Source organism: Paramormyrops kingsleyae, chromosome 8 (genome assembly GCF_048594095.1).
Source record: "Paramormyrops kingsleyae isolate MSU_618 chromosome 8, PKINGS_0.4, whole genome shotgun sequence".
Lineage (NCBI taxonomy): Eukaryota > Metazoa > Chordata > Actinopteri > Osteoglossiformes > Mormyridae > Paramormyrops > Paramormyrops kingsleyae.
In genome coordinates, this window is record NC_132804.1 from 8,590,735 (window position 1) to 8,616,367 (window position 25,633).

General features: G+C 46.0%; 1 protein-coding gene across 8 annotated transcripts in view; it reads right to left on the bottom strand.

The window, feature by feature from the left end:
* LOC111852044 (rap1 GTPase-activating protein 1) overlaps window positions 1–25,633 on the bottom strand; it is an 87,532-nt gene that overhangs the window by 42,241 nt on the left and 19,658 nt on the right. Inside the window, exon 1 of one of the 8 annotated variants that reach the window (XM_023827540.2) lies at window positions 10,786–10,885. The exons of the other annotated variants lie outside the window; for them this stretch is intronic. Coding sequence (XP_023683308.2) covers window positions 10,786–10,829 — 44 coding nt within the window. The 5' untranslated portion in view covers window positions 10,830–10,885. Of the gene's footprint in view, window positions 1–10,785; window positions 10,886–25,633 lie in introns of those variants that run through there. 8 annotated transcript variants of the gene reach the window in all.

A 25,633-nucleotide genomic window follows, 5' to 3' on the forward strand; every position in this document is an offset into this window, starting at 1 on the left:
CAAAAGTTCAGGTCCAGAAAACACAAATCCAGACCAAGGTTTTCTTTCAACCAACCAGTTCAGTACTCTGTAACTGTGACTCTTTATGCTCAACTGGTTGGCTGAAACAAAACCTTGGTCTGGATTAGGATTCTCTGGACCTGAACTTTTCATCTCTACTACAATCGACCCTTTATTGTTACAATGCAATTTTTTCACATTTTAAAAATCTTATAAAAAATACTCTGAAAGTCATCCCGCGACCCCCTTCCAGCGCCTTGCAACCCATCTGGTACTAACGGACCCCGCTTTGGGTGGCCCTCAGTTATCAGCTATGCTGGACCCTGTGGGCTGAGGAACAAAGATTCCTCCTAGAAATAGCCAACTGGGCAAGTGCGAGGCCGCCACCTGCCAGGAAAAACCCTGCGTCATCCATCACTCCTCTCATCTGCCTTAATTTGCCCTCACACCTGTGATGGAACCACCTTTATGTCCAGGAACCATGTGGTCCATAACCACAGGCTGTCGATCAGCTGACCTGGGACATGCTTTGGCCTTTGCTCATGCACGATAAAGGGGGGTGTGTCCTGTCTGCAGCTCCAGCAATGCAGCCTGAAGTCCACATCTCTATGGTCTCACACTCTGAGGTCAGAGCCTATCCCTCGTTCCTGGGCTGGGCAGATGATAATCAAAGCCAGAGAGAAGGGAGTAAGTGTTTGTATTTTATAGGGGGGTTTTATGGACCATACATATGGTCACGTCAGTCAGGCATGTAACGAGAGCCTCTTCTGTTTGCACTACGTGTTTGTTCTGCTGCCTGGCAGAGGAACGAGCCTCTGTGACACAGAGTTACGACGGAAAAGGCCTTAACACAGAGTGACAGAGGAATAGGCCTCCTTAACACAGAGTGATAGGGGAATAAGCCTTAATGCAGAGTGACAGAAGAATAAGCCTCCCTAACACAAAGTGATACGGGAATTAGTCTGCTTTAACACAGACCCGATATTGAAATAAGCCTTAACATAGAGTGACAGAGGAATCCGCCTCCTTAACACAGAGTGATAGGGGAATAAGCTTTGACATAGGGTGAGAGAGGAATAGGCCGCCTTAATACAGAGTGATAGGGGAATAAGCCTTAACACAGGGTGAGAGAGGAATAGGCCGCCTTAACACAGAGTGATGGGGGAATAAGCTTTAACACTGGGCGAGAGAGGAATAGGCCGCCTTAATACAGAGTGATAGGGGAATAAGCCTTAACACAGGGTGAGAGAGGAATAGGCCGCCTTAACACAGAGTGATGGGGGAATAAGCTTTAACACTGGGCGAGAGAGGAATAGGCCGCCTTAACACAGATTGATAGGGGAATAAGCCTTAACACAGGGTGAGAGAGGAATAGGCCGCCTTAACACAGAGTGATGGGGGAATAAGCTTTAACACTGGGCGAGAGAGGAATAGGCCGCCTTAATAAAGATTGATAGGGGAATAAGCCTTAACACAGGGTGAGAGAGGAATAGGCCGCCTTAATACAGATTGATAGGGGAATAAGCCTTAACACAGGGTGAGAGAGGAATAGGCCGCCTTAACACAGAGTGATGGGGGAATAAGCCTTAACACTGGGCGAGAGAGGAATAGGCCGCCTTAATACAGATTGATAGGGGAATAAGCCTTAACACAGGGTGAGAGAGGAATAGGCCGCCTTAACACAGAGTGATGGGGGAATAAGCTTTAACACTGGGCGAGAGAGGAATAGGCCGCCTTAATACAGATTGATAGGGGAATAAGCCTTAACACAGGGTGAGAGAGGAATAGGGCGCCTTAACACAGAGTGATGGGGGAATAAGCTTTAACACTGGGCGAGAGAGGAATAGGCCGCCTTAACACAGAGTGATGGGGGAATAAGCTTTAACACTGGGCGAGAGAGGAATAGGCCGCCTTAATACAGATTGATAGGGGAATAAGCCTTAACACAGGGTGAGAGAGGAATAGGCCGCCTTAACACAGAGTGATGGGGGAATAAGCTTTAACACTGGGCGAGAGAGGAATAGACCTCCTTAATACAGAGTGATAGGGGAATAAGCCTTAACACAGGGCGAGAGAGGAATAGACCTCCTTAACACAGAGCAATGAAAAGGAAAAATCCACACTGATGATCCACAGTAAGACATTACAGCAAAGATGCTCCAGGCTCCGATACAAACTAATGATTTATGAAGATGGGCTTCCTTCAGACACTTAACCGCTAATGACCAAAGCTGTTAATCATTAATCTTCTCTCAAATGAGCCCTTTTTGCTACATTTCAGTTGACAAGCCATCGAACTGATCTGAGTTGCTTACTTTTTATAAAAGTTGTTCTCCCACTATTTAATTACCGTGTATCCTGTTGTCTGTACACTACAACAATAATTACTGAATGACAGTGGATTTAAAAAAAGAGTTTTAAAATGAAGACAAATGGCTCAGTCTTTCACCTTTAATGTATGGGGAATAAAATTACCATCCCCGGCCAATAGATGGCACCATAGAGCCAAACATCCGCTTGAGCAAAAAAGCTCACCTGGGTGCCATGGACACTGATTCCAGACAACATGGTAATAGCTGAACAGAAACAATTTCTCTGGTGGGCTGCAGATCAGATTTAAGGAGGCGGTGGGCTTTAACTCCTGCCTCTGTGTGTCAGGGCTCAGTGTTTTCCTACCACATTTATTTCTAGGAATAATTCCATGCCACTCTGGGATTGTCTCCCCCCAGGCATTCCAAGTATTCCTGTTTCCGTTTAAAGCCAACACTGACGTCTCACAACATCTCGGCGCGACTCGAGCACCTAACAGACCTCTGTGTTCAGCTGTTATTTTAGACCAGGATCTGGGCAGATGTCAAGCCAGTCCCCAGAATGTGCTGCAGTTGAAATGAACCAAAGTCAGAAACAAGCCAACACCAACTACTAGGACTAGAACTGGTTGTTTATTTTGGAGAATGCTTTTATCATTAAGTGTCATACACAGCTTGAAGTATTTTGGGTATTCTGTGAGAGGTGTTGGCTCAGTACCTTCTCTAGTATCATCTCAGCAAATCTCCTGCTGGTACCAACAGCTTGTGGATCAAGATATAGTATATCCAGCTGGGGGTGAAGAGGATAATGGTTTCTCAGAAAGAGCACGTGGCATAGAACATATCTCTGACTCGGGACTTTTTCGAAATGTCAATATTGATCTTCCTGTTCCTGTAAAGATACAGCCCAGGAACTTAATGGAACACCTCACCTGCCGCTCCCTGTTTGGTCCTCTCAAGAGGTCGAAACTACTATGTGAGCTGGGCTTCTGGGGATGTTTCTGTTGTTAGGCCCAGATTATGTCTGAGGTTCCTGGGTCTATTTCCTCAGTACACCTCTGTAAATGGGACCTAGGTGAGGGTCAGAATATACATCAATGACCTTTTGTCTGCTGTCAGTGCTCCATACCAGACTGGGACTCGTGGCCCGAGTCAGCATCAGAGCACGTGTTGCCTATTTTAGCTCCTGGTTTGTTTGTATAGCTTTTGGCTTTAAATAGAACCAGAAGCTCCTATATGTTGACATGTAGTTGCAATGAAGCGTGGAGACTAGCTGAGGCTGGGTTTGACACGCCTGAAAGACCATAAGCCTCACGCCGCTGCATGTGAGCATGAGTAAGTGGACTGTCCCACCAAAGTCTCATGGAACCGGATATGACACCATGTTCAGTGTTCAACATTTCAGCCAATGCAATCATCATTTGCATCACAGGAAACACAAATAAACCCTGACATTATTTAAAGCATTAAATGTCCGTATGAATGATGAGTTATTCGATCATTTCGATCAATTCATTGACAGAGAGTTTAATTGTTATACCATGCTTCAAATGTTTTTGTTACAATGCAGACCAGTCACTAAAAGCTCATACCTTCTCTCACCCTCCTCACCTTCACGGTGTCAGTAGAAGGCTTATAAAAATTGCTTTATAGTTTTTTGTACATCTAAATCAGTCTAATGGTTTTCTGTAATAATGACCTGCCAGTAGATATACTGGTGAATAATTTAGTAAATACCAACTGTGACTACCTGATTAGATGGGGTCAACTAGTTTTAACTGGAATGAAATCAAGGACATCATACAGCAGTATGTCAGGACTGGGAGGAGCCCAGTATATCACACTGGGCATTCCTGTCATGTCGCGGGATCGGACCTAAATGGGCCCTTTGGATCTGGTTCTCTGGGGGAGTGAATAGGAATTTCAAGATTCATGGGGGGGGTGGCGGCGGTGAGGGGGTCACAGACGGCAGGTGAGAACTGGGACTTCTGGAGCAGCGTGGCCAGCTGGGTGGGTGTCAAATGCCACCCCTAATAGGTGGAACGAGGCATTCAGAAAGCTCTCCATTCCTCATGAAGACAACAGCCATGATTATATATGCTGAATGAGACAGCATACTGTATGACTTTCCCGTGGGCGGGGGGGGAATTGGGGCCTTCTTAGGTTTAGCAAAACGTCAGATAGGGCCAAAAATTAGACTCCTGCCGAGTAAAATCACAGAAAATCAAGACAAGAAATGAAATTTCCCCTCCACCATTTTACACATATAATGTAATGTTCACCCCCATTTTACACATATAATATAATGTCCACACCCCATTTTACACATATAATGTAATGTCCACACCCCATTTTACACATATAATGTCCCCTCCCCCATTTTACACATATAATTTCACACGCAACACTGTGTAAAAGTCTTATGCAGTCTAAGAAAATTATGCCTAAATGATATTGTTTTAGGTGTACAACTGCGGTACTGCCTGTCAAAGTGTTAGCCAAGGTCTCCGGAAGTCACCCCTATATTTATCGTTACCTTGAGCACTGGCATAAATTATTTAACCAATTGTAAAATGAAGTGAGCTCATGGTGAAATGTATTAATACATGGAATGGCTGTGCACCCTTGGGGGTTTGGGGACCAGAGCGATGCTCTTCTGACCATCCAACAAGACTTCAATGACTTTTTTTGTATTTTTTACCTATCAAAAATATACTTATTACCCAGATAAATGGCTTTAGACATGTTCTTTCACTGCCTAAGACACAGTTTGACAGTACTCGATGTCAAAAATCCTGTATTAAGCAGGGATAAAAAATAATCAATACAGTGTCTTCAATTTGTATATAACGACTGCATGAAGAGTATATGTTAAGATTTGGGTTTTTAAGGTTAACTCTTGGGGGGAAAAAATCATTCAAAACTCTTCTACAGGGGCCCAAAATTATGAGCATCTGACAGCATTTAATGATTTTATACATCATAGGAATTACAGACATAATGCCCAGATTTTCCAGCCAATCTCCTCCTTTCACACTGACCCTGAGGCGATTTGCTGAAGTTCCCCAAGCATTTGCACCTTGGAGCCCTGTGACGGGTTCTTAGTGGATTTGGGTCAGGACTGTACCGACTCTGGAGCTGCTGCTATCTTATTCTTAGGTTGTACCCCCCCCCCCCCCCCCCCCAATGCACCATGCATTAAGTTATAAGGAAATATCAGCAAAAACCTACCGCATCAGCAAAAAACCTTCAAATCTTCGGCTTGAACATTCGACTTTTAAATTAAATCTTAATTATAAAAACACATTCCTGCATTTCTAGTAATTTCACTAATACTATGGGCCTCAATACTTTTGCACAATAGCTATATTTTTCTATTTACAGCTATTCCAAAGGTCACTTTGTACTAGGATAACTGCAAAAAAAGGTACAAACTGACCAAAATGACCACACTGGAAATAAAAAATTGCAATACTTCATTGGCTTAGAGTTAAACAGCCTCACGTAACAGGATGCAGTGTGACAAGTAATTACAATGGGTTTCAGAAATGGCCCACAAAAGGCTGTTTTTGGAGAAAGGGCCACGTCTCTGCATCCGGCTAAAGCAGCAATGAGAGATTACTCTGCTGCTGGCTGGCAGGGTTTTCATTTCATACCTAGTTGATTGATCTGGTTGATACGCCTTTGTGTCGTTTCTCTGTGCATTTTCATGTTAACGACTTTGCACATGTGTAATAACCATTAATGGCTCTGGGGGAAAATTGAAGGAATCAACTTAGCTGTGTAACTGAAATAACTTCAGATATCTCAAGCTGGTTGATATTTCACTGGAATAATTCATGCACAGCAACCTGCCTGTGACCCCATCGAATGTTTCAGGTTGGGACCTTTGGGTCACACATGAGCATCCATGACAACCACGCTGCCCCACCCTAAAAGGGCTACAGATCACACCAATGTGGACTGACAAGGGGCTAAAACTGGCTCAAAAAATTGTATAAAATAAAAAAAAAAAAAAGTAATTTAAAATTTTATATTTTTATCATTTTGAATGATTTCTAAGACAGAAGTTTAATTTTCCTAGACCGGGGCCAGGTGTACAGAGAGAATTTTACATTTTATAACTAAATCTTATATGCCTTGGTGGTAGCTAATGACACGTTGTTATAAAGTGACAGGGACAGAATCTGGGGTAACAAGTGATTTAGTACAACTCCTGTCACTTAATTGTAAGCTCTTTTAAAAACTTGTCACTGTTACTAGACTTCCAGCAAAATATACTTGCATGCCTGAGACTGAATCTGGTGGAAAAGGCGTCTGAAAATAAACTCGGAAACTCCATATTACCCTGAAGGACTTGTTAAATACCTGGCTCTATAAAGGGCAAAGGGTTCAATGGGAATTGGCATAAAAATACTTAAAAGGAAAAATGATGACTCATAATTCAGACACTTCCATTTGGGCAAAATTTGTACCCCGTACCAGTTATTTTTCTGCTTTAAATATGAGAGTCTGGGGCTTTGGCTGATGGGGGAGAAGAGAAATGGGATTGAATGGATTAAACTCAGTCATTGCATGTGAGCGTAGGGTGTACACACACACACACACACACACACACACACAAAGACACCCAGGGGTTTATCCAAGAATACGAGGAATCGATACACATTTGAAAACAGTTCACAGACCGTGTGCCTCCCCCCCCACCCGTCCAAGACCAGGTTCCCAGTGATGTCTCAAAGACATTAAACCCAGTCAGCCCCCCCCCGCAAACTCTCACCCCCTGGCTGAGCTCCACATTGCAGGCGTCGGGAATATGCAACAGCCACAGCTGGGAGACAGTCCGGCACCAGCTCTGGCAACCAGGCAAAAAAAAACACCCTTCCATCTCTTTAAGGGACGTGGATCTTTCCATAGAGCTCAAGGAACGCGGAGACCTTGGTACCTTTCAGGCTGTAGTGGAGTTGGATCCCTATCATTATGAGAGATTAAAAACATACAAATACACATGGAACAGGCATCGCAACTGAGGTTTAACACGCTAAATCAAAAATATCACATTTTAAGCTGTCCAGTAATCAAAGCTCAGTAAAGCCCGGATTCATGCATTACCCAGTGCTTTCAGTGATATTCTGATCCCAGATCAGTACATATGATGCTTCTGACACCCATTATCAACAACAGCAACAATGATCCAGACCCGTAATAATTGAAACCTTCCAGACGTCTGACTCCTTCAATAATCAGGTTCCAGTGCATCAGACAAAATTTTCATACCAAACAGCCTGCAGGTTAAAAACAAACAGAGACGCTCAGACATCTTAATCGCTGCCCATGTTTAACAGAGTGGTGGCTTCCTGTGATGCAGATGGCTGAGGTTTGTGGTTAGCAGACTCCTCCTTTGCCCTTGTTCTCGAGGAAAATGGCAAATTTGATCCCAAAAACACCATATTAGGTGGACATCTCATAGTGACTGTAGTGAGAAAATGGTATCTGCATTATTTAATTATACATAGGAAGGAAAATGCATAGCTAGTCCAGACTATCCCTCTTGGCATTGGACAGATAAAATTTTCAATGCCTCTATAATAAAACCTGCACCTCATTCCAATTTAGGTTTTTTCTATGAACACACGAAGTTAAAGTGAATTATGAACCTTTGGAAATCTGGCCATCAAAACATTTGATAACATATCGTCGTGTCATGAACAGGATAACGTGGTCCACGTCACACAGTTTCCACTCACTGGACGTTGTCACGGGGTTTTGGGAGTAGAAAAGCTTAAAGTACATTTTGAGGGTCTCCACGAAAAATAACAAACACAACTTACTGTGGACCGTATTGGATGGGCAGTGGACTGGGTGCCCAGGCTGTGCTGCATATATCGCTGCTATTCACGGCATATTAATTCACCCTGCAGGGATTTATCAACGCTACAGTCAAACTTGTCACTTTCAGGGCAAAATTACAGCCTCACTGTGGCAGCACAAAAACGCATTCTGTTATTTTCAATTACGGCCTAATTTCTCAATATGTTGACAAGCGCACAGCTCGGCACTTACAATGAGGCCTGACAGGTGGCCACCTGCTTCGAAGAACGCACTTGGAGAGCAGATTTCCTCAGCGGTGAAAGGTTTGATACAGAAAAATTGATTTGTTCAATGATACACCCTCATGGTTATTTGAAGTTTTTTTTTTTTTTTTAAATATATATTTATATAGCAAGAACTATTTATATAAAGGGAACTGGAAAGGGGGGCAAAAAACCCTGTTGAGATATTGTTGTTGCATCATTGATTCATAAACATGCATTCTTTCCTCAGACTGAATCTGTGGAAATTTTAATCAGCCTATTGATGTGCATTTGCAATGGTGTAATCAACGCTAACGTCAATTTATGGTTCTGATGTTACATCAAACATGGCTAAGATGATAGAACAGTATTAAAAAAAAAATCAACCCCCGGGACCTTATGCCTCCACCCACTCAGTCCTGACAAGGATAGATCTTTTCTTTTATAATCATCATGAACAGCCTATTTTCATAATGAAGCCCTCCTCATACACAGCCTTATTTACAGAGTACAGCCCCCGGCAAACAGAGCAAGAAGGAAAAAAACACGAGGAGAACATCGGGCAGATTATAATAACAGTTATAAATGCGGCTGATCTCTCATACCATTAAAAAGCTGTCGAGCATTAAAAAGCGTAACAGTTTTGCCTTAATGTCAGTGTGCAAACACAATCTGAGTCTCCCTGCTGAGACTGGGAGTGTTTTATGGTACATGTGCTGCCTGAAGGAAAACAGACTGGACGTTCATCCTGATAACACAAACCCAGAGGCCTTTCTGATGCCTGCAGGAAACCTTCACTGAACTAATTCAATCTTCTCCACAGAAAAGTCTTCACCCACAATTTCTTATGTGTTGAAATTTGTTCTAAAATGACGAGATTTACTTCTCACAGCATCAGCCCCAAACCTCCACACAAAGACATTTCCAGGAACTTAGGTTGAAGGAATTGGGTGGTTAGAGTAAGCCCTACCCAGCTTCAAGCTAATATGCCCTCTACGGCTGAGAGGTGGACCTCTAGATTCCCTTGACTGTGAAGGGCAGAATCGATTTCAGCCATGCTTCCATCCTGACTTGTGGTCTAGGTCGTCAGGGGCGTCTTGTGATTTGCCTTGAGCTCAAAACGTTTGCAGAAACCAAAGCAAGATCGCAGGACGGCAGGTTATTTGGGCCTCCAACAAACACTTCTCTTGTTCTTAATTAGCCACTTATCTAATGCTTTTACGCACACACACACACACACACACACACACACGCATCCCACCATTTTCCCCCAAAAGTGGAACATCCTATTGCTCTACTTATACATTTTCATTCCATTATTTCATCTCTCAGCTCATAAATCCCATAACAGCTTTGGTGGGGAGCAATTCGCACAGCTGTCAAGCGCAAACTTCTGCTCACAGACCAGGATATTTCCACTTGCGGGTTTTAAATGTCGGAGCTGACAGCAGCTTCTCCAAACCTTTCAGTTTCCAATCCGTTAGCCTGAACGTCATGCTGTCTGCTAATTAGCGATTAGCGGCAGACGTCGGCGCTAGCTAGAGCCATGAGATTAAACAGACTCACGTGACCAATCACTCCCACGTGAGAACAGCAGGGGGGTGTCAGGAGGAAACGGAGAACCTGCCCATCTTAAACCACAGCCCGAGCACTGGGTCATCCCTGGAAACCAACCAGATTCTGTGCAAAAAAGCACAAGACCAGGAGAGTGTCTACCTGGGTAAATATCCCAAAGCCATGCATGCCCGGACCGCATGTGCTCACTGACACAGCTGTGCAGGAAGGGAACACGAGGCCGTGTGTGGAATGCAAAGACCTGCACTTCCCTGTTCGGGATGTGTACCACGGCCACAGGTAGTCTGTGCAATCCGGGCTCCACACCGCTCACCCTGACCTTGAACAGGTCTGCTGGAGGAAACCAAGAAATCATTCGACCTTGCAAAACCACAGATACCGCACTCTGAGTCACGTGCCAGCCGAAAGATACTCGTGCACCCACGTGTGTGTGTAAATCACATACAGTATACATTTGCACAGCAAACAATTCCAACCCTCGAATAAAGATTTGCTGCTTGCATATTCACATTAACCCCAAGTTCAGACCACTCTTACAGTATAATGAGTCTGTAATTAGTAAAAACTCAAATCTACCCCCTCCAAGCAATCCCTCAGCTTCCACAAAACTTTTAATTGCAGAAACGGCTTACACTGAGAATGGCCGCCTTCCTTTGCAGCTTTGAGCACAAAATAGATCTGTGCATCGCACTGCATGATCATGTAATTAACATCATTATTATTCGTCAGCAGGTCCGGGGGGGGGTTACCCTTTAAGACCAAGCCTCCCACTTCCTCTGCGCACAAGGACGGAAGGTTACACAGAGCAGCTGCCTTTGTGTCCTTACCCTCCATACGCTCCGAAAGTGAAGCTTCTTTTCCGGTAGAACATTCTTGCCGGGAGGCAGAAGCGGTCTGGGGAGCCGGGCTGTCTGTACTTAGCAAGTGCCGTGAGCCTGGAGTCGCCCCCCCCCCCCTCCCTGTCTCTCACCCCCTCCCTCTGCATTACTCCCTCCCTCCTTCTCTCTATCTCACTACCCTGTTTCTTTTCGTGTCACTCATTTTAACTCGCCGTGTGCGCGCATGTTCTGTGAGTGTGACCTGCTGTGGCTCCCACTGTAACTGGCTCCGCCCCAGTCTCCTTTTGGAGGTTGGGGTGGGGTGGGAGTGGGGGGGGGGGTGCATTTAGCGTTTGGCCCTCTCAGTCGTCTTGGCAACGAAGCAGGTGCATCGCTGTTCCCTGTCAGACAGTGGCCGAAGAGCACGGGGTGTGTCCTGCCTCATCGCAAAATTTCCAAAATTCCCAGCGCCTGACGCTCCTTCCTAAAAGCCTGTCTGGGCTTTTTATTGTAACGTGACTCGTTCTCACTTTAATAAAGCTGACACAACAGACCTGAACAATCGCAGTCAGGAGACGGGGCTGGGCAGACCAAAGAGGCAAATGCCGAAAGTGTACTGAGAATAAAAAAGGGAGCTACAGTAAGTGTGGAAATCCTTATTTAGAAAGTGGCTTATTTGTAGTTTTATGGTTTCCTGACAGAAAAGTCACGGTGGTCCATCAGCAGGTGACTGGATGTGCTCTTTTACCTTAGAGCAGTCTGAGGACAAAAACCTCAACAGAGCAGTACGGAAAATGTTTACCTGCTTCACTTCACCATCTGCTGGGCTGCGTGACAGTGGTCTCACTGCAGCCTGCCAGAAATTACTTGAATGGATAAAGGAGGAGATCAGAGCTCCCGCCCACCCTTTTTGGCCCATCCAATCAGATGGTGTGGCACCCCCACCTTCATGCTGACCTGCGCCTCCTCCGTGGGCTCCTTGGCAACCAGGCCCACAGGACCTCGACAGTTTTCCAGTCATTTGTTACCGGCAAAGTCTACCCACTGTTTAAGCCAGCCACCACCCAGGTCCTAAAATGTTCTGCTAGGGGTTTTAGATATCTTAAGGCCACACCTATGCTACACAGCAGCAATGAAACATGCACGTACCCGCAGAGTAATGAAAACACCATGAACAAAACATAAATAACACCAAAACAAAACACCAAAAGTCACAGCAGGACATTGAAGGCACAAGTCACACGCCAAATACAGAAGCTCTGAAAGACAAACAGTGTTTCAAAGAAAACCGCTGTGTTGACCACCTGTGCCACGGTTAAAGAGGCAGCGCCAACGCTCCCTGTGTCAGTAATATCATCAATTTCACTGCCGATATCTGGGGCCAGAAAGCACTGGAAGATATTTTTATGGTGCGTTGCTGGGCAGGTCATTACAAACCCACCATAATAGAGCGAATGTTATCGTGAGAGCTGCTAACAGTAGATATTCTGGCAGAACCTCTTTTATTATTGCAAGGACACGTTCTACCTAAACCATTAATCTGCTTGATAGTAATATTTTCCGTTGTAGATTTCCAAGTCCCATTAATGAAGAATTAGTCCATGTGTGTTGAACGTTCCCTCCCTGGAATGACCTATCAATCAGACTTAAACCAGAAAGGCAATGTCTTATCGTCTCAGAGGAAAAAAAATCAAAACTTGTCAGTGATGTCACCATGACAGAGACCTGCCACTGGTTCCCATGTCTCCTTCCCATACAAAGTTGCTGACCAGTGCCACTAAAGCTGGTTCCACCTACGTTGGCATTAAGCATCAGTCTGAAGACCCATTCATCTACTTAGTCCAAGTGCAGAAGCCCCTTCCTACACCCAAAAAAGAAGCTATTTTCGTATCCTAACCTTGTCATTAAGTTCCTTTTTATATTGTTCAATGCATATGTCATCAACAGTGTTCACCCTACTTCACTAGGACCTCCATTACACTCTTTGGATTTTTTTATTTTCATTTTTAATACCATGGTGGTCACATATTCTAAATATTAAAATTATAATATTAGCTATCATAAAAAGTGTGTCCCGTTAAGTGGATTGATCATATTTGGGAGTCACTACCAGGAGGTAAATCACACCAAAGATTTTGTTATTAGTTTTATTCGATTTGGCCAATGATGCAAAGAGGTGCTCTGGATGCAGAGAGGGTGATGTCACACTTTGGGAGGCATGGTGACAGGCGACAACAGAAGTGCCAGTACTCTGCCCTCCGCTGTCTGCTAAGGGAGTCCCGTAAAAGTAATTTAACTAATTAGGTGTGAAATGAGTGCATTCCGAGTGGAGAGGGGTGTTTCACAGGTTAACGAGTTTCCAGAATTGTACAGGAAGTCTGTAAAGCAAATGGGAAACAGGGGAACCGGGGTGGGTGATCTGATACAAAAACATGTCCTGGAAGAGTGCAATTCAGAAGCCACAATGAAGGGCAGGGGCACTAAATTTGGCATCCGTACCTAAACTGAATTTAATCCGCAAACCCAAACATCCCCCCTGACTCCCCCAAAGAACCACCCCACCCCCCCCAGGTGCTGATCTACGGGGGCAGTGCACCTTGGCTTTGTGTTGCTGATGGAATTTGGACCTCAAGGAAACATAATTAAGTACCCTTATATCGGATATTAAACCGTCCAATCAGGCAGCAATAAATGCAAGAGCCTACAAACGTGAATAAATCCATAAGAATTCAGGCATCATAACTCATCATAACTTGGATATATCTGTCTAGACCGTGGAGCATTACCAGCAGAAAAATTCATGGAGTCATCCTGTATAAGAGATGTCAAGGTTTCGCTGTCTGACCTCTGATTATTAATGCTCCGTGCTTCACTGTGTAGTCTGAAGAGGCTTTTAACTGCACACACCCCCAGTAGGGAGGGTGCTGTGCTGTCAGCCTAAAAAAGGAAGGCTGCCCTAAGGTAATTAGCTGTCCCCCGGTGGGGGTATTCCTGCAAGGGCAGGTCGGCCTTGATGTCATCAGCAAAGGAGATAGAGACACTGAGAAGAGCCATTTGTTCTTTATGAGGTTCTCTAAGCCAGAAAAATGCATTTCAACAACCAAGCCGAGAATCCAAGGTCACACGGCGGCCCACAGCAAGACCCCACGCCCATCCACCACACGGCGGCCCACACCAAGACCCCACGCCCCTCCACCACACGGCGGCCCACACCAAGACCCCACGCCCCTCCACCACACGGCGGCCCACAGCAAGACCCCACTCCCCTCCACCACACGGCGGCCCACAGCAAGACCCCACGCCCCTCCACCACACGGCGGCCCACAGCAAGACCCCACTCCCCTCCACCACACGGCGGCCAACACCAAGACCCAACGCCCCTCCACCACACGGCGGCCCACACCAAGTCCCCACGCCCCTCCACCACACGGCGGCCCACAGCAAGACCCCACTCCCCTCCACCACACGGCGGCCCACAGCAAGACCCCACTCCCCTCCACCACACGGCGGCCCACAGCAAGACCCCACTCCCCTCCACCACACGGCGGCCCACAGCAAGACCCCACTCCCCTGCACCACACGGCGGCCCACAGCAAGACCCCACTCCCCTCCACCACACGGCGGCCCACAGCAAGACCCCACTCCCCTCCACCACACGGCGGCCCACACCAAGACCCCACTCCCCTCCACCACACGGCGGCCCACAGCAAGACCCCACTCCCCTCCACCACACGGCTCACACCAAGACCCCACTCCCCTCCACCACACGGCGGCCCACAGCAAGACCCCACTCCCCTCCACCACACGGCGGCCCACAGCAAGACCCCACTACCCTCCACCACACGGCGGCCCACAGCAAGACCCCACTCCCCTCCACCACACGGCGGCCCACACCAAGACCCCACTCCCCTCCACCACACGGCGGCCCACAGCAAGACCCCACTCCCCTCCACCACACGGCGGCCCACACCAAGACCCCACTCCCCTCCACCACAGAGGTCACACTAACCTCTCCCACCTCATCATACACCCCCGACCCCGATGCCACACTATTCATGGCCCCTCCAGCCCCCACCCCAAGCCATCAAGTCATGGCTACTTCACCATTCAAAAGAAGACAGCCAGACATCTGCAGAAGCATTGAATTGTGACGCAGAGGGAGAGGGAGAGCCAGAAAGAAGACCTCAGTCTTGCTTGGATTATCACTGGACAGGCAGCAGTAGAAGCAGAGCCACAAATGGGTCCTAACAGGATGTATTAAGTGCTGCCTGAGATTTTAACATGCAGCACAAGTAGCAAGCAGACACAGCACAACCTGGCACACAACCTATTTCTGCTTTGACACTCATTTAAAAACACTTTAAACCTGGATTCCACACATTTACAAGGATAATATTCTCTGTTCTTCTGCATAAAATGAACTACATTAATACTTAATGGTCTCTGAGACATTATGATTAGATATACAGAAAAGATAGAGGGTGTTCAGTACCACAGCACCCCCTGCTGGCCATTAGAGAAAGCATGGTGCCCCCGGAGCACTGGTCAGTTTCTGTCCACGGGAAACGTCATTTCAACTTAACGATTTTTTAAAAAGTGATTTCTCCCATGATCGGTACTTCTCTTCCAAAAGCCCAAAAATAAACAGATTAATTTTCTTCAGAGGCCGGAGAAAATGATGGCGACTTAATTTAGGCTTGAGTCCAAATGAAAGAGCCTCTCATTTTCACAGTGTATAATTTTAATTAAATTTTAATTAAACTACTGGCAATGCTCCACTATAAAGTAAAAAATAGAATTAACAATAATGGCAGTGGAAAATAGAAATAGATTAATACTGAGAAAAAAATATTTCTGACATTTATCCTGCCCATTCTTTGTTTTACCCTAAAATGTTTAAAATCCTTTTGTTTTTTTTTCCTTCTACCTGATCGGTAAAAGCCATTTTTCGGTTCAAAGCAAAGGGCATAGAAAATGAGTGGATAAAATCAAACAGTACATTACACACTATGATCAAACCTATCCAGCCTTCATTTCTCCCTCCTGCCATCCCTGGAGGGTACAGTCCTGTCAGAGCTAAAAATCATAAGAGCTTGGACACACCCAAGGAAATCTACAATTTTTTCTAGATTGGCATTTAATTAATTTAATCTATGAATGCTACATAACACCCAACTGAGGCTGCAGACAGTGTGGGGGATTTCTAACAGACCAAAAGGCGAGCGCCGGGACTGAGGCAGCAGTCAGTGTGGGGGATTTCTAACAGACCAAAAGGCGAGCGCCGGGACCGAGGCAGCAGTCAGTGTGGGGGATTTCTAACAGACCAAAAGGTGAGCGCCGGGACCGAGGCAGCAGTCAGTGTGGGGGATTTCTAACAGACCAAAAGGCGAGCGCCGGGACCGAGGCAGCAGTCAGTGTGGGGGATTTCTAACAGACCAAAAGGCGAGCGCCGGGACCGAGGCAGCAGTCAGTGTGGGGGATTTCTAACAGACCAAAAGGCGAGCGCCGGGACCGAGGCAGCAGTCAGTGTGGGGGATTTCTAACAGACCAAAAGGCGAGCGCCGGGACCGAGGCAGCAGTCAGTGTGGGGGATTTCTAACAGACCAAAAGGCGAGCGCCGGGACCGAGGCAGCAGTCAGTGTGGGGGATTTCTAACAGACCAAAAGGCGAGCGCCGGGACCGAGGCAGCAGTCAGTGTGGGGGATTTCTAACAGACCAAAAGGCGAGCGCCGGGACCGAGGCAGCAGTCAGTGTGGGGGATTTCTAACAGACCAAAAGGCGAGCGCCGGGACCGAGGCAGCAGCCAGTGTGGGGGATTTCTAACAGACCAAAAGGTGAGCGCCGGGACCGAGGCAGCAGTCAGTGTGGGGGATTTCTAACAGACCAAAAGGTGAGCGCCGGGACTGAGGCAGCAGTCAGTGTGGGGGATTTCTAACAGACCAAAAGCCGAGCGCCGGGACTGAGGCAGCAGCCAGTGTGGGGGATTTCTAACAGACCAAAAGGTGAGCGCCGGGACTGAGGCAGCAGCCAGTGTGGGGGATTTCTAACAGACCAAAAGGCGAGCGCTAGGACCGAGGCAGCAGTCAGTGTGGGGGATTTCTAACAGACCAAAAGGTGAGCGCCGGGACTGAGGCAGCAGTCAGTGTGGGGGATTTCTAACAGACCAAAAGGCGAGCGCTAGGACTGAGGCAGCAGCCAGTGTGGGGGATTTCTAACAGACCAAAAGGCGAGCGCTAGGACCGAGGCAGCAGTCAGTGTGGGGGATTTCTAACAGACCAAAAGGTGAGCGCCGGGACTGAGGCAGCAGTCAGTGTGGGGGATTTCTAACAGACCAAAAGCCGAGCGCCGGGACTGAGGCAGCAGCCAGTGTGGGGGATTTCTAACAGACCAAAAGGTGAGCGCCGGGACTGAGGCAGCAGCCAGTGTGGGGGATTTCTAACAGACCAAAAGGCGAGCGCTAGGACCGAGGCAGCAGCCAGTGTGGGGGATTTCTAACAGACCAAAAGCCGAGCGCCGGGACTGAGGCAGCAGCCAGTGTGGGGGATTTCTAACAGACCAAAAGGCGAGCGCTAGGACCGAGGCAGCAGTCAGTGTGGGGGATTTCTAACAGACCAAAAGGCGAGCGCCGGGACCGAGGCAGCAGCCAGCTCATGGCTCCAGGGAGAAGAGAGGCGGCAGACAGGCGGTCAAAGCGGCTTCATCTCGGCGAGATGCGTCTATGGCACGGCCAAGACGTACCTCCTGCAAAGCAAGCTGCCTTCTCCTGCACCATTATCCTTAAAGGACACTTACAGCTGCTCTCCAGCACGAATCCCAGGGAAAGTAGGCTCTCCACAATGCTGCAGATACAATAAAAATTATATTTTTTCTCCATTATCCACATATTTTCCCAAGTGTAAGAAAACATAAAATTAATATGAGACTTTCAGGGCCCCCGAGATCATGACCATTCAAAGTTTATGGCACAAATTTGACCACTTTTGATCTAGAGTCAAATCGTCAGACACAAGCAGGTCCTTAATATGACAGGAGAGAACCCTACCAAATTATGAGGGGTTTCCATCACTGACCCCATGCAATACAGTTTTTGTTACACATTATATTACAAAATATATGTAGCATTCTTCACATGTATTTCCGTAAATGCATTACAGTTTGTGGTTATTTTAACTATTCATATGCTTTCCAAACTACACCGCTACCAAACGTCATGCCCAACTACAGCAACAATAATTTTAAGACGCAGTCTGACAAAAACCCTCTGTAAAAACATAATAAAAGTATGATAATTTAACCACGGCAGAAAAAAAAAAAACATAATATGTTGTGCATCACTGAGGGAGTTAGAATGAGGCTTTGCGATCCCAGCAACCTTCGCATGAACTGTATTGCAAATATCAAGGGGACAGTGTTACCCAGAGTCTGCAATGCACATAATTACCAGGGCGGGGGAAGGAGGCAGACCCAAAGCCTCAGGCACAGTGCTTATTAAAAAAAAATACTGTGCTTTTTAACAGCAGCATATTTATTAAAGTGAGGCAAGATTTTAATTATGTGAATGCTAGAGTCTTCATCCCTGACACTGGAGAGTGGAAGGAAACCTGGTGATCCTTCTGGAACATTCCACAGATTCTGGAAGGAAGCTGCAGGCTTCAGGACCGTGGTCAGCAACCCCCCCCCCCCCCAGTGAGCACAGACGTAGGGACACACAGCTAGTCGTATCTAAGGAATGCACATCCTGAACGGCACGGAAGAGTGTGCAGGGAGTGCACTCAGCTGAAAAACACGAGTAATATGACAAAGACTGTATTACATATGAATGTTTTTGCCATTTTCACAAATGGTGGTATTTTTTTTATCCGGCATAAGGATGCCAGTGAGCTGGGAGTCTATATCAGGAAGTATGGGCTGGGCCATCACATGGCACACAGACAAAATGGGCAATCACAGGCACTAATTCATCTAAACCACATGTGTTTAGACCGTGGGAGGAACCCCAAGCGAACACTGGAAGAACATGGGAACTCCATACGTACGGGGACCAGTAATCAATCACACAACCTTGGGGTCAGGAAGCTACAGTGTTGCCACGGCGATACACCATTTTATTTGGAGGGGGAAAAAAACTAAATCTCATGCCCTTAAACAAGAAAAATAATCTTCAGCAAACAATCGGGAAAACAGTCCCAGAAACGAGTGTGAAGAAGCACACTGTAATATACAGCAATGTTGTTCATGGACACTAATCTGTGTTAATCGATTTAGGTAGTCAGGCCCACCCATTTCCATCCTGTTAAATGGCAGTGCATTAATACTAAGTATTGTTTTCAGTCATTTTTTAAATTGGTTGTGAGAGAATTCCTGGTGATTTACTGTATAGGACTGATGTGATTAATGTGGCACTTTTGTGGCTTATTCTGTCCTTAGCAGGCTTGTTTCACCGGTAAGTTTGTTTATAAAGGTGTTCTTTGTTTGTTTATGCTTTTTGCGATCAGTGGAGGGCCAGGAGACCTTGGGATGAGGAAGCTATCATGGCTGGTCTCTGAGGAACATTGGTGTGAAAATGTCACTTTGGTGTAAAGAACACCATGTCACCCTGAGAGGTGACCACATCTTTGCCAAGAGGATGTGGGGTCTGAACAGGATTTAAAAATGGCAAAATCAAAACAGCTTATTCCAGGAAGCAAAGGGCAGAAGGCAGAGGACGTCCTGCACGAGCTGCCAGTAATTCCCGAAGGAAATAATTACTTCAGTTCTAATCCCTTTCCCTGGTTTAATGGATAATTTTTTTAGCTGATTATCTGTACTAATACCTGTCAACATAATTCACCTACAAAGGACAGCAGCAGAACACAATACATGAAAATGTTTTTCTCTTGAATTCAAGAATAAAATCGCCATTTCATAATTTGACCAATGGAAAAAATATGCAAAAGAGAAAATTATTAGAGATAATTAATTACACCAATTAATTAAGAAAATCCACAACGTACGTCTAGCCTAGGGCCCCCCGTGACAGATCTCAAACTGAGCACTAAAGCAGGTGGCAGCCAAGGACAAATCGAGGACGTGTACAGTACAGACACAGGGGTCTCGTACTCGTGCTGACAGCATGTGCAAGGGGGTTAAAATTTTGCCCTTGTGTTGTCGGCAAAACAAAGGACTGTGCCCCTGACATCAATGACTTGGCCCAATTGCCACGGCGACACGCACCAGTGGGCGGGGCAGGTCCCTTTCAGACACACTGTCCTGTGTAACACCCTGTTTCACCCTCATTTCCTTTCTTGTGTGTTTGGGGGAGGGCATTTGGGGTTACACATAGTTCTCAAAGTAACCAGAGAACCATCTTATGTGCCTTGTGTTTCCTTTTATGTGTTCAGCCATATTTTGGCCATAGAGTAAGATCGCCTGATTGACTATCAGTACGAAAACTTACACTAAGGAAATTATAATGAAAGTGTGCATTTGCAAATTCATACATATAATCTGCCCTTGAGCAGAAGAAAATGAATACACAGCCCCCACCCCAAGAGCCAGATTCACCCCACCCCCACAGGCTTTTAGGGGGGAATCAGGTGACTGGGTTTATTTGTATTGATTAGTATTTTGCACCGATTCTGTTCCTCGTTCCCTTCACAAACAAATGACTGCTCTGCGTTTCACCTCCCAGGAATCATACATACACGTTGATAGCTGTCTCCTGACCTATAATCTCTTTTTCTCATCTTTTCTCTTCCGTCTGGGAATCTAGTCTCTCAATTGTAAAGCATCAGCCCAATCTTCCCCTTGCCCAATGTCAAACACAGAAACCTTTAGTGTAAACCAGTTTCCTGCTGTCTCAAAGCCCCTTTCATGTGGTTCCATTTGCGTTCCTAATCTTGTGGGGTGGATCTGTCTCAATGCAAACCTGGAAGCAAGATGCTCTAACGGTCTAACCTCTCTTCCCACCCCAAAGTAGTTTTTTTTTTTGAAAAGGATCCGTGCATAGTTTTCACTGGGCAGTCTCCCATAGGAAAAGCCTCTCTACCCATTAAGAATTTCCACTAGGAGAACAGGGATAGAGCTGGTGGCATGGAAATGGATTGATAAATAATAGATGCACTTTCTCATCTGTGTATGGGGGAGAGTGGAGTCCCACTGGCTTCAGGTGGGCAGCAGAAAGCTCGAGCGGAGAGCGGGAGTAATGAGCTTAGGCTTTGATTCATTAATGAAGGAAAAAAAAACAATGAATGAAAAAGGAAGAAAAAAGACACGTCTACCTTTATATAATCCTCCAATGCAGTATTTCCCAGCCTGGTCCTCGAGGACCCCCAGACGGTCCACATTTTCGCTCCCTCCCAGCTCCTGGAGCAAAAACATGGACCGTCTGCAGGTCTCCGAGGACCAGATTAGGAAATGCTACCCTAATGTGGAGTCTCTTCCAACCTTAGGAGAAGCTGAGCTGGGACAACTGAGCAGCCCCCAACCAATGAGGGGCTGCGCTCTCAAAGAGCAAACACCGCCATCTTCCTGAGAAACATTTCCAGGAAAGCAACCTGTAATTCGAGACCCGGTATGCTGCCCCTGACAGGCCGACTCAATCGATGGAGAGTAGAGCGGAAGGCTTTCAGACTTCGGAGCAGGTGTGCGGAGACACTGGCAGTACAATAGTCCTGTCTTCGATCTCTGTAATAATCCCTTCAGTACCATTCCATCACTCCCTTATTTCCTGTCAGCGTTCTAGATTCTATTCAGCCTGAAGTGGGTGACCGATTTAAAGTATTTAAGAAGCACTTTGGTAAGACCCATAAGCTAATGTGTCTCTGTAAGCTTCAAGGTTCAGGATTATTAGGACTGAGAGTCGCTGTTGGTCGTTCTGTTTGAGAGCCACTGTGAAAAAGATATAAACTCCTTATAAGTAATTGAGAAACAGGTTCTAAGTCTACAAATTTAATCATCATACTTATATGTTGAAACCTTTATCATTTGTGACTGGACTTAATAACCATCCAGTATCTTGTTAATAATTTGTAACTCCTAAATAAATAATGTGTTTTGTTATGGTTGTGTTATGGATGGGGCTCACCTGTTAGTCGACGCTTTAAAGAGACAAATTGACAACATAACAAACAGGACGAAATGCACCAATGCCTAGAGCACAAAAGGTGAGGAGCAGAGGACCAGCTGCAGCGTGTGCAAAAGATGCATTAATGCTCAGACCATGCTGCAGGAAACTAAGTGCTTACTGTATGTAAATATCAATGCTGCAGATGTGTGGCTTAAATTCCATATTATTCATTATTACGTGGAAACACACTCTGGCAGATTTTCACTCTGACTCATTAATAGCCAACGTGCCTCGCAGTGCCTTGTGCGGCAGATCAGTCACCGCGGGAACAGCGAGCGACCCAGATTAGCGCCAGGCATGGACGGCGATCGCTGCGGGAAAACTGCCGTACGTGAAATAACACAGGAAAAAAATGCTTATTCTGCACCAGCTGGACGAACTTGGCGATCAACGGCAACACCGCTTGGGAATGGACAAATAAAAGGATCTGAAGTCCCCAGAGAATGAAATGTTCAGAGATGCTTCACTGTAGAGCCAAAACAAACAATTTTATACAATCCTGCTTTTTGGAGGCAGGCCCCAGGTTACGAATTTGATCTGTTCCCTTTGTCTGTCTCTAAGTTGCATTTGTAGGAAAGTCGGAAAAATAATAACACAGTACATAATAATAATTATACAGTAATAATAAACTAAGTAATATGTTTTGGTTATTACAGACCATTTTAACTCAATTTTTTATATAATAGACTATACAGTATAGCAGTCTGTTTGTAAGTGCAAGTTTCCGTAAGCTGGAAATTCTTAACCCAGGCACTTCCTGTATGGAAAACGATCTCCCCAAAAACGGGCCCCGGCTTCATCCTTTGGGTCGTACCATGGGAAGGTCGGCCTAGGAACCCTTTCTTCACCTCCGATAAAGAGACAACAGCAGTGGGTTTCTGCATCCAGCACATCTGCCTGATACTTCCATTCCATTACACTGGTAGAAGATGTGCTTAGCTTGTGAGAGAGATACAGACCGTGTCATTTCCAGTGAGCCATCTCCCTAGACCACAGAGGGGTCCTCCTGTCTGAAGAAATGCTGCAACAGCATGTCCAGGTCACCCTGGACCAGGACCAGGAAACCATGTCCAGCCTACAGTAGGTGCCATTGCCCAATGGCTGCGTGACGCTTGTTCACGACGTGGCTCTACAGCCTGTTGGACGTTGCCGAGGAGGAACTTACCCTTCCAGATGGCCCATCACCTTCTGCATCTATCAAGCTGGGAAAATGGCATGTGAAGCAGCTGTACTGTGACAACCTGCTCAAAAGGTTGGTCGAGCCTCATCCTGTCCTCTTGCATAATTAAGCACCACATCTAGACACCTGGGTACTAGATGCTGTCTTTTGGGGTTCAAGGAGCACCTGCCACATCCCAATGGATAATGGATCATCAAGAGTATGCAGTGACTTAGCTGGTGGGGTATTATCAGTGCTTTTTGTTCCAATTCTCCTCCATAGCAACCATTCACTCAGATCTTTAGGGCCTCCCACAGTGGGTACAGTGGTTAAGCAAATGGAAGCCTTCACTTCAGTACTAAAGCATGTCCTAACATCAAATGGTGCATAAGATCCCCGGACTTTACCAAACCATTCCATCTGCAGACTGATGCCACGGGACAGTACCTAGGAGCTGTCAGGACCTTAGGGCCTGAGCTAAGAGCATCCAGAACTCTTGCTTTCCCATAAATTAAAGGCCACCAAACGGAAGTACACTACAGCAGAACAGGAAGCCAAGGCTATCAAGTGGGCTGTCCAATAGCTCGCTATGGTGTTGGACCATGCTCACTGCAGCGGTTGGCCCAGATAAAGGACACAAATGCCTCGATTCAGTGTTTCCCAATCAGGTCCTCGGGGAACCGCAGACAGTCCATGTGGACTGTCTGGCAGGGAGCTGAGATGGAACAAAAACATGGACCATCTATGGGTCCTCGAGGAACAGGTTAGTAAACGCTGCTTTAATTGATTGATTCCTGAACCTGCAATACTGCACCTCTTAGGTGATGCAGCGATGCACGCCTGCCCACAGCAGCGTGGTTAGCTCATCTCAAATGCACGGCCTCTGGCACTCCTCTGGCCCAGTGTGCTTCCTTTCCTCCTAACTGGTCGGAGAATGTGACTTGGAAGGGGGCTGTGGTAGATCAACTGTTACGGACGTGGCGAGCAACCCACCTACTGTAACTGGATGAGCACCTTGTGGGAGAGCTGCTGCATGAGAAGTAACATAGGATATACGCTCGTACCACACTGAAGCAAGAAATCAGAGATCAATGACAACAATGCCTTGGAACGGATATAAAAGGATCTGGAACGCACCAAAGCATGCGACTTCTAAAAAAAAATAAAACATTTTTGTCTCTCCCACAGACTCTGGAGGAAGAATACCCTAAATAGGACTATCACCTCTGCCTCTTGTCCTGTCCAGTCCCCAGGAATGCATCACAGGAAAGTGTCCTCACCTAGGGTCACCTCAGCAACTTCCCTCAACTCTTGTTTGTCCTTCTGTATTTTTTCTTTTACCTTCTCTCCCACCAGTTTTTTCGCCCTCAAAGACCCCAGTAGATGATTTCTGACCCCTGCATACCTGCCTGGTCCTTCCATCCTGCTACACTCGCTCGCAACCGAAGAGACAAACCTCATAGTCTCAAGAATCAGATGAGCAAAACTTTAGTATCAATAAATAATTAATAAGCAGCAATACCAGATTTTGAAATGGATGCTGGATGCTTTGGTCCTGCCCAAATATCCTGTGTGAGTAAGCAATTAACACCACGATGACCACAAATACCAGAAAAGCTTTGGCTAATTAGCGAGGACGGGAGGCAAGGGAGTCCGTCAACAATCTCACGGACTGGTTTCATCACTCTTCCTCTACTTATGCCCAGACAGCCCGACCGTTTAATGGAGATGTTTAATAAGAGTCCTCTTATTAAGGGTCCTCCAAGGACAAGACAGTTATTTGGTCCATCTTGAGATAAATGCTAAACAGGCTAATCTCGCAGCATGCTGCAATGACAAAATGCACCGCATGTTATGTAGTTGGACATATAAAATGTTAGAAAAAAGCGTAAATGAGAGAGACGCACATGTGACTAACTGAGCCAATCACTGGCTCGTTCCCAGTCGCCCTTGGATCTCTTGGGCCTGCTGAGCATGTGGTCCCTCTTTTTCCTGCAAGCTGCCCCTGGAAATCGGTCAACTCACCATACTGGCCAAAAGTCGTTGGCAAAAACCTGTCTCTGTGTTTGTTCGGAAGAGCTTAGATCTGCCTCACTGCTACTGCTCTGGTTTCACAGAAAAACACACAGAACTGGAACCTCTGTATCAAAGCTACACCAAAACTCATTGTGGGTATATGGTTAGTTACTGTATGACAAAACCACCCATCTTCTGAAAAACAAATCTGACCTGATCTATATGTGCCTTTAATAATCAAATTTTCTGTCCAGAAAGCGAATAAATAATGCTATCACATTAACCAAGCCAATGCTGAGTTTTAACCTGAAGGACAATCATGCAGCACAAATGTTTTGAAAGAATGTATTTTCTTATAAGTACGTGTTGTAAGCCAGTGTAAAGCTGAGGACTCAGACAAAAGCTACGACGACAGAATTGAGACAATAGTCTCAAGCTAAGAAATATATAGAACTGACCTGAGCATCAGTGTTTTATTAAGAAGCACAGAGAAGCAAGTAGCATCCTTTCATTAGGTTATGTGCAGCATACAAACAGAGATCTACTAGTTCCACCACCCACTATGAATTCCACCA